General features: G+C 40.7%; 1 protein-coding gene across 1 annotated transcript; it reads left to right on the top strand.

Moving 5' to 3' along the window:
• Positions 1-4289: 4289 nt before the first annotated feature.
• Positions 4290-7628, top strand: LOC149499019 (uncharacterized). Its single transcript, XM_089721657.1, has 4 exons — positions 4290-4785; positions 5515-5706; positions 5827-6061; positions 6677-7628. The coding sequence occupies exons 1-4, from the start codon at positions 4290-4292 to the stop codon at positions 7626-7628; spliced, it is 1875 nt and encodes a 624-aa protein (XP_089577783.1).
• Positions 7629-10287: the final 2659 nt, after the last annotated feature.

Here is a 10287-nt window from a genome sequence, read left to right as displayed (position 1 = left end):
TCTCAGGTCTTTTAGCGAGTGCTTATGCCGACTGGTATGAAGGTTTGTTCGGTACCATCTCCGAGCCAAAGGTACCAGCCCTAATCCGAGATCCTGCATGAATCTGCTCCGGGCGAGTGTAAGGAAAATACTCAAATGTCCAAATCTGCAACAAAGAAGAAACGAGAGTCAAAAGAGGGCTAATAATATAGAAAAATATACAGAATGTTCTTCGCATTACCTCCCAGAAGTAATAGGTCCCGCTAAGTTTACAGTGGCTCCGACTCAGATCACACATGTCATTATACATACGGCTCAGAATAGCGCCGGCCCAGTCGTACTCCGTGAGATGGGCTAGGTTTTCTAAACTCTTCAAGATAGAAGGATTAAACCTTTCTTTCCTGTTGGACCAAAAGGTCGAAGCAAACATCAGCAACAAAGTGAATCTGGCCACCTGAGTAGCCGTCAGCTCTCCCCGCCTATGTCTAGCATAAATGCCGGGGGCTTGGAGATATAGCCAGCGCCTGGAAACACTCAAAGCTGGAGTAGCAGAGCCTGGCCCGACAATCCGAGGCAGGTCTATACCAATCAATTCCGCCATCCGATCAGGGGAAATCTCTGTCCTCCAGTCATCATATAATTCAATCGTCCGAATACCAAAAGGGATTCCGGTAATCACAGAAAAATCCACAGGGGTCATTGTCATCTCGCCCCAAGAAAAATGAAAAGTGTTAGTAGTGTCCCACCATCTCTCGGCCAAAGCACCCAGCAACTCCTTGTGGCTATTTCGGCCAGCATCAAAATGCCTCAAGTAACCCAGACGGGACGGATTGATGATTGCCCCGACTGGGTGGCTCGGATCCAATATCTCGATCGGGATTTCGGACATAGAATTCTCAGCCACATCCAATTTAATGTAAGGATCCTAAAAGGTAAAGTAACATAAGAATTGTTCCTTGGTTCTTTACTAAGGGTAATATCTTAGCATGCATACTAATAAAACAGCAAATACAGAAAATAAAAATTCACAATTCGGCCACAGAGGCCCGAAAATCACAATTCGGCCGCAGAGGCCCAGAATTCACAAATTCGGCCTAAGGCCCGAAAATCACACTCTGGCCATAGAGGCCCGACAATTCACAATTCGGCCACAGAGGCCCGAGAATCACAATTCGGCCGCAGAGGCCCAAAATTCACAAATTCGGCCTAAGGCCCGAAAATCACACTCTGGCCATAGAGGCCCGACAATTCACAATTCGGCCACAGAGGCCCGAGAATCACAATTCGGCCGCAGAGGCCCAAGATTCACAAATTCGGCCTAAGGCCCGAAAATCACACTCTGGCCATAGAGGCCCGACAATTCACAATTCGGCCACAGAGGCCCGAGAATCACAATTCGGCCGCAGAGGCCCAAAATTCACAAACTCGGCCTAAGGCCCGAAAATCACACTCTGGCCATAGAGGCCCGACAATTCACAATTCGGCCTAAGGCCCGAAAAGCACATTCAGGCCACGAAGGCCCAAAGTTCTCTTTCTGGCCACAGGAGGCCCGAAAAATCACAATCCCCATTTTGTCAGCCCCTAAAAAAAAAAAAAAAAAAAAAAAACAGAGCCGTACCTGGGCGAAGATGCCTGTTACGGAGGCGTGAGTGTTAGCATCCGCCGTAAGGTTGACCTCGTCAAGCGAGATCCCCAGAGACCCCAGGTACTCCTCACCGCTCAGATCAGAGGAAGCCATGAACAAAAAGAAAAAAAAAATTTTTGGAGCTTTAGAAGTTGAGAGAATTTGAGAGAGTTCCTTAGGTTAGAAAGTTTAGAATGAATGAAAATGAGTTTTTTCAAGCTATTTATAAGCAAATAGTCAAGAGGCGGGTTTTCTGGACGCGTCCAGTTTTCGCCTACAAAAATTTGCGTTTCAGACAACCACCGACTCCCATAAATCATTTTTATGGTCGACGGTGGGGGGCAACTGTGAATACCCAAATTTTGAGGCTCAGAAAGCCTGTTTTCCCCGGACTGCAAACAGTCCTGGCCGGACCAGGAGGCTATTTCGGAAAGTTCACCGAAAATATGTCAATATGGTACTTAAAACGTCCGGAATATCGCGAGGATCGCGGAACAGGTCCCGGAATATTTTTCGGAGGTCCAGAACTCCCACAAAGGCCCCCGGAGCGAGGCACGATGTCCACACCGGCCACGGCGGAGCCGGCCGCCGGGCACGGCGGCAGCAGCCGCCCCTGGGCGGCACCTGCCGCCCACTTCCTGGGCAAGGCCTGCCGCCCAGTGCGTAGGCGAGGGCTGCCGCTCCAGCGCGGCCGGGGCCTGCCGCCCAGCGCGGGCGGGGCCCTGCCGCAGCGAGCTGCCCTCCAGGGAGGCCTGTCGCCCCGCCGGGCGAGGCCTACGCCCAGCGCGCGCGGGGCCTGTCGCCCTGCGCGGGCGAACCGTGCCGCCCAGCGCCGCGGGGCCTCGCCCCGCACAGGCGGGGCGGGCCTGGCACACCCCCTGGGCGGCACCTGACGCCCAGCTTGGCGACACCTGCCGCCCAGACCGGGCGGGGCCTGCGCCCCACCGACTGGGCGGCAGGCTGCCGCGCTCAGGCGGCACCCCCGCCCAGGTGGGCGGGGCCTGTCGCCCCCGGGCGGCACCTGCCCGGGACCCGAAAATGGCCTATAAATAGGCCATTTTCAGCCTATTTCTGGCGCGCCTTGTCTGTTTTGATAGACGAAACCTTCTCTCTCTCACGCTCTTTGCGTCCTTCTTTACCGCTTTTTGCATTTTAATTTAATTTTTATTGCATTTTTATTGTGATATTTGACCACTAAAATTAAATAAAATTAAAAATTAATTAATATACCTAAACGAGGAGCTTAACCTGGAGTTAAGAAGTGGTCGACGATTAAATCAGGTATGTAAACAAAACTCTGCCTATTTAATTTTAGCACTTCATGCATATTTCTCTTCTACTCTTAATAATTCTACAATTGCATAAATGCATCCACGTCATTATTTTTTGGTAAATAAACTGCCTTAATTAATTTGATTAAGCTTAAATGCTCGGTTAATCAATAATCGTGGTATTAAAGCCTTAAATCCGATAATATTGGTTAAAAGAGCCTAGTTAATTAATAACTACGGTTCAATTGCCTTATTTCGAACAAATCCGGCTTAAGTCCAATTAATCAATAATTGTGGCTAAAAGCCTTAATCAATCATGTTTCGACAATAAATTGTGATTAAGCTCGAACGCCCGATTAATTGATAATCGTGGCATTAAAGCCTAAATCGCACATTTTGGCAAACTAATTGCCTAAAACAACACATTTTGGCCAAAGGCCTTAAAATCAACCATTTTAGCGACAAATCGCTTAAATTAATCAATCTTTTGGCCAAAGGCCTTAAAATCAACCATTTTGGCGACAGGCGCCTAAATCGCACATTTTGGCAAACTAATTGCCTAAAACAACACATTTTGGCCAAAGGCCTTAAAATCAACCATTTTAGCAACAAATCGCTTAAATTAATCAATCTTTTGGCCAAAGGCCTTAAAATCAACCATTTTGGCGAAAATCGCCTAAAATCAACATTTTTGGCAACAATTGCCTAAATCAAATCATTTTGGCTAAAAGCCATTAAAATCAACATTTTTGGCAACATGCCTAAAAATCAATCAATCTTTGGCAAAATGCCTAAACACACTCATGCACAAAGCATACACACTCATGCACAAAGCATACACACTCATGCACAAAGCATACACACTTATGCACAAAGCATACACACTCATGCATTAAACATACACCTTCAAAGCCCTTTTAAAAAGGCCTATCGAACTACGTTGACTTTGATCTTCCATTCAAACGGAAGTACGTAGGCACGTTCGGGATTTCACCCCGGGTGGCAAGTCAAAATCACTCAAACATTTCATTAATCCATCATTCACCTCGCAAAGCATTCATCCATCGGTTAGTTCATCAGCATGACATAGTCTCGGGATCCACCTCGGGTTCGTAGACCATGCCTTAAACATTGGGTTAATTAATCTAGTAATTAGGTTAATTAAAATCAGAGTCAATTAGGGTTTTTCCTAGTTTACCCTAAAATAATTAAACAAGGTGGCGACTCACACACTCACGTGCATTTCTGTCCTTAGTCACATGCATTCATATGCCAGTGATGTTTGGGGGAGGGGTTCACAATTAGGTAAAGTAGATTTTCCTAGATGTCTATGTGATTTAGGAGCAAGTATTAATTTGATGCCATTATCTCTCTTTAAGAAATTAGGACTAGAGGATGAAGTTAAAAGAACTAATATGGTTTTACAACTTGCTGACCAAACTATTAAAAGACCCTATGGTATCATTGAAGATGTACTTGTTAAGGTTGACAAATTTATTTTTCCAACTGATTTCATCATACTTGACTTTGTTTATGATAAAAATTGCCCTCTTATTTTAGGAAGACCATTTATGAACACAGGGAGAGCATTAATTGATGTTTCAGAAGGAAAATTAGTCCTTAGGATAGGTGATGATGTCATTGAGTTTCATATAGATAAAGCTATGAAATATCCTATGGATGAAGGAAATTGCATGAGAATTGACATAGTTGAAGCATGCATACAAGAAATATTTACCTTGGAAGGTAATGAAAAATTTGAAGAAGAAAATGTCAATATTGAAAAAGAGATTATAAATTTAAGACCTGAAATGTTACTTAGGGAGCATGAACCTTTACCACCATCAATTGAAGTTCCACCAATAGTAGACCTTAAAGAGTTACCAAGTCATTTGCGATATGCTTTCTTAGGTAAAGATCACACACTTCCTATAATTATTTCTAACAAATTAACTGTAGATCAAGAGAATGATTTATTAAAAATTGTTAGAAATAGGATTAAGAGTATAGGATGGCAAATTTCTGACCTTAAGGGGATAAGTCCAAATCGAGTCATGCATTACATCAATCTTGAGGATGGACATATACCTAAGGCAGAAAGACAAAGGAGACTTAATCCTAATATGAAAGAAGTAGTGAAGAAAGAAATTATCAAGTTACTAGATGCAGGAATAATATACCCAATTTCGGATAGCCAATGGGTTAGTCCAATTCAATGTGTACCTAAAAAGGGAGGAATGACTGTAGTAAAAAATGAAAATGGTGAACTAATTCCTACTAGGACCACTACAGGTTGGAGGGTATGTATTGATTATAGAAAACTTAATTCAGCAACCAGAAAAGATCATTTTCCATTACCATTCATAGATCAAATGTTAGAAAGAATTGCTGGTCATGCTTTCTATTGTTTTCTCGATGGATATTCGGGATATTTTCTGATTTATATCTTTCCGAATGACCAAGAGAAAACCACATTTACTTGTCCATTTGGTACATTTGCGTATAGACGCATGCCTTTTGGATTATGCAATGCACCTGCAACATTTCAACGGTGCATGACCGCGATCTTTAATGATTACATAGAAGAAATTATGGATGTCTTTATGGATGACTTTTCTGTGTATGGTGATTCATTTGAAGGTTGTTTGAAAAATCTAGATCTTGTATTATCAAGATGTGAAAGTGCTAACTTGGTTTTGAATTGGGAGAAATGCCACTTTATGGTTGATGAGGGCATTGTTTTAGGGCACAAAATAAGTAAGGAAGGAATCCAGACAGATAGGGCAGAGATAGAAGCTATAGAAAAATTACCTCCTCCTACTACGGTTAAAGGTATAAGATCTTTTCTAGGCCATGCAGGATTTTATAGAAGATCTATAAAAATTTTTTCTATCATTGCTAAACCACTAACTAACTTACTTGTTAAAGATGCATCTTTTGATTTTTCTCCAGAATGTTTAGAGGCTTTTAAAACTTTAAAGAAGGCATTAGTAAGTGCGCTTGTTATAGCAAAACCCAATTGGGGATTACCATTTGAAATAATGTGTGATGCTAGTGATGTTGCTGTTGGTTGTGTATTAGGCCAAAGACATGAGAAAAAGTTGCATGTGATATACTATGCTAGCCATGTTCTAACTAGTACTCAAATGAATTATACAACTACTGAGAAGGAAATGTTGGCTGTGGTGTATGCATGTGATAAATTCAGATCATACTTGTTAGGAGCAAAAGTCATAATCTATACTGATCATTCTGCATTGAAATACCTGTTTGCTAAAAAAGATGCAAAACCACGTCTTATTCGATGGGCATTATTATTGCAAGAATTTGACATTGAAATTAGAGACAAAAAGGGTTCTGAAAATTTAGTTGCAGATCATTTATCACGTCTAGAAAATGAAGAAGGACCAATAGGAGAAACTACAATTATAAATGAAAATTTTCCAGATGAGAATTTAATGTTAGTACAACATGTTCACACACCTTGGTATGCTGACATTGCAAATTTTCTAGCTTCTAACATCATACCTCCAGATATGACTTATGCACGAAAGAAGAAATTCTATGCAGATGCTAAAAATTTCTTATGGGATGAACCATTCTTGTTTAAGATATGTATGGACGGTATAATTAGAAGATGTGTAGGGGAAACAGAAATACAAGATATACTTATGCATTGTCATTCTAGTCCATATGGAGGGCATCATGGAGCAAATAGAACTGCTTCAAAGGTTTTGGAAAGTGGCTTTTATTGGCCCACTTTATTCCACGATGCTCGTATATTTGTCTCTCATTGTGACAGGTGTCAAAGGGTTGGCAACATAAGTCGAAAAGATGAAATGCCTTTATCCAACATACTCGAGGTAGAGATATTCGATGTATGGGGAATAGACTTCATGGGACCATTCCCTATTTCACAGGGTAAAAGTTATATCTTAGTAGCTGTTGACTATGTTTCCAAGTGGGTGGAAGCACAAGCTTGTGTCACAAACAACGCCAATACAGTGGTCAAATTCTTAAAAGCATTATTTACTAGATTTGGGGTTCCAAGAGCAATCATAAGTGACAGAGGTACGCACTTTTTAAATAGATCGTTTGAAAGCCTTTTGAGGAAATATGGAGTACATCACAAGGTATCTACCCCATATCATCCACAAACTAGTGGTCAAGTGGAAATTTCAAACCGAGAGCTTAAGTGGATTTTGGAAAAAACTGTCAATTCATCACGAAAAGATTGGTCACTTAAACTCGATGATGCACTCTGGGCCTATAGAACGACATTTAAGACACCAATTGGGATGTCTCCATACCGTTTAATTTATGGTAAGGCATGTCACCTACCTCTAGAATTGGAATATAAAGCATATTGGGCAATAAAGTCTTTGAATTTTGATTTAAGCAAGGCTGGTTACAAAAGGAAACTTCAGTTAAATGAACTAGATGAGATCAGATTATTAGCATATGAAAATGCCAAGTTATACAAAGAAAGAACTAAGAAATGGCATGATAATCAAATTCGAATCAAATCATTTAAGGAAGGAGACCAAGTGTTATTGTTCAATTCAAGACTACGCCTGTTTCCTAGAAAATTGAAGTCCAGATGGAGTGGACCATTTGAGGTAATCAAAGTTGCAGAACATGGAGCATTAGAATTGAAGAATCTATCTAATGGTTCTACATTCGTGGTAAATGGACAACGGTGTAAGCTTTATATGGGTAATAGGACTGAGGATCCACCACAGGTAACATTTTAAATCGATTTCATAAGTATGTATAATTTCAATAACTACTTAATATACTTTGTTTATTATAATGTATTATTTGATTATTTGTTTTTATCAGTTTCAAAAAAAAAAAAAAAAAGGGAACCCATCAAAAATCAAGTATGCAGGGAATTCTATTTTTGCAGGAAGCCAAACTCGCGAGCGTGAAGAAAGAAAGCGCGAGCGCGAACATTGCAAAAAAGAGACAGAAACTTTTTTTTACAAAACTCGCGATCGCAACATCTATCTGCGTGAGCGCGAATTTTCCACAAAGGGAGTCAGAAGCTTTAAGATCCCAATTCGCGAGCGCGACATCTATCTGTGCGAGTGCAAGTTCTCTGCAAAACAAGTCAGAAGCAAAGAGATTCACTCTCGCGATCGCAATAATACCAAGCGCGAGCGAGATTAGGGCACAACAGAGGACAGAGGCCAGGCAAGAACCATTCGCGAGCGCGAATTTTCAGACGCGATCGCGACTCCAGAAAAATTCCTGGCGCGATTCCACAAATCTTTGGCGCAACTTCCTAACGGTCAGAAATTTTCAACTGCCCTCTCACATTCCAATCAATTCTTCTCCTTCCCAAGGCATTCAAACCTGCAAAAACTGTAAGTAACCTTTCAAATCCAATCAAAACTCTTCCTTTTCAACTTCCCCATTAACTACTCAACCCTATCCTTCCCTAAATTCATCTATATAAGAAAATCAATTCCTTTCTTTACAAACCCCCAAACTCTGTCACTACAAAACCAATTCCCAGCAACCCTCTTTTCTGCATATCTTGAACAACAATATCCCCGTCCACACTCACACCATGCCATTCAAGCAAAAAGCCAGGAAGAACAAGGAAGGATCTTCATCCTCTGCACCAACACGAAAGGATTTGGCCGCCAGATATAAGGCTCCTTTTCCCATATATACTACGGAGGAAGGGGAACGCTACACACGTCTTGCCAAGTGCACTTTCACAGGTATGTATCTTCTTGACCAACCCTTTTTACAGACTACTGGCATTTTGGAGAAAGTGCAGGAATATTTGAAAACTCTAAATTTTGAAATATTTAGTCAATTACAAATCCCTGAAAATGCTAAATTAAGTTTAGAGTTATTGACTACTATTGATTGGGTGGATGATAATGAAATGGCCATCAAATTTAGAGTGGATGGAGAAGAATTAACTGTGGGATATGGTAAAATGCATGAATGGTTAGGATTCCCCAAAAGTGGATGTGCTCCTAAACTGAAAGGATGGAATGCATCTTCTGTTTGGGAAATACTAACGGGGCAATCAACTTTTACTCCCCGAAATGCTGGAAATAAATGGATAAAAGATGAGAGTATTTTATACCTACAGAAGTATTTGTCTTATGCCTTGTTTGGACGGGTGGAAGCCTCCAAAGTCCAAACAAGAGACTTGTTTGTGTTGGACTGTATTTTGCAGGGAAAATGAGTGGACGTTGCAGGAATAATACTTGATACAATATACAACGCCTCTCGTCATCAAGGCAAAGTTACTTTAGGAGTGGGTAGTTTGGCGCCTATCTTGGCATATGTTGCTCGAATGCCCATTCCACCTTATCAGCCCCAACCTACAGACACTTTTAGGTATATGGATGGCACATTCTTGAAAAAGACAGGTTTGGTTGAAGAAGTAAAAACTGGCAGCACAGTTCTTTATCGTTGGAAACCTTGGGAAACAAGAGTCGGGCAAAGCGATCGTAATGAAGGAACCTCTGATGCACAAACACAAAGACAGCGGAAGGGCAAAGCACCGGTCACATCATCTTCTCATGCGGAAGAAGAAGAAGATGAAGTAGCCGGATGGAAGCAAGTGTTGAGTAAAGTGGAAACTTTACAGCAATCGCAGGAAACCTTACAGGTTACTGTTCTTGACATGGGACAAAAACTGCATACAATCCAGAAAAACCACGAACGGATGGAACGGAAGTGGATGAAATATTTCCACCATCAAAACATTGAATTCACTCCATCACCTCCGGGTTCTCCGGAGGCCTAAGGTTTTTGTATCCCTTTTTAGTTTTTATTTTATTTTTCAGTATTGTTGTGTGTTTACGCATGTGATGTGTTCTCTTTGCATTTATTCCCCCACAATGAGGGCATTGTGTCTTTTAAAGTTTGGGGGAGACTTACAAGATTGTCATTGTCATTTTTATTATTTCCGTTCATTTTTATTTCATTTCATATAAAAAAATAAAAAAAATAAAAAAAAGTGTGACAATTAAAAAAGTCAACTTCTTTGCCTTAGTTCAATGTTTTAGTCTCTACATGTTGATTTGTTTGTATTTTGCTTGTTGAAATAGAAGTCTTGAATAATATACCATGATTAGAGAGATTGAATGCTTATATGAACTTAAGTTTTAATATATTACATATGACACTTTAAACTTTTCAAATAGCACACTAGACATTATCTTATGTTTTAGAAAAGCTTGAATCCTACCTTGAATGAAGAATAGGAAGCAAATGAAAATTAAATACTTGTGTGTTTCAAGTCAATAAAGGATGAAGGTATGTTCAAGAGAGAAAAATATAAGATAGGGGAATAACGGAAAATCCGTTTTAAAAATAAAAGTGGTTTGGAGCATAAAATGCAACCACTTATCATTTACATTCCCACATACCTTGAACAAA

The sequence above is a fragment of the Jatropha curcas genome, chromosome 1 (genome assembly GCF_041381405.1).
Source record: "Jatropha curcas cultivar XTBG-Jc1 chromosome 1, XTBG_Jcur_1.0, whole genome shotgun sequence".
Lineage (NCBI taxonomy): Eukaryota > Viridiplantae > Streptophyta > Magnoliopsida > Malpighiales > Euphorbiaceae > Jatropha > Jatropha curcas.
The sequence above is the reverse complement of the archived record's forward strand: the minus strand, read 5'-3'. Positions and strand labels throughout refer to the sequence as shown.

Excerpts from the sequence above, each read along its gene's own strand:
- LOC149499019 (XM_089721657.1), top strand. The coding sequence starts at position 4,290 with ATGGTTTTACAACTTGCTGACCAAACTATTAAAAGACCCTATGGTATC. Across the intron at positions 4,786-5,514 it reads TTTGCGATATGCTTTCTTAG|GTTGTTTGAAAAATCTAGAT; the intron begins GTAAAGATCACA and ends ATTCATTTGAAG. Across the intron at positions 5,707-5,826 it reads TCCTCCTACTACGGTTAAAG|AATGTTTAGAGGCTTTTAAA; the intron begins GTATAAGATCTT and ends ATTTTTCTCCAG.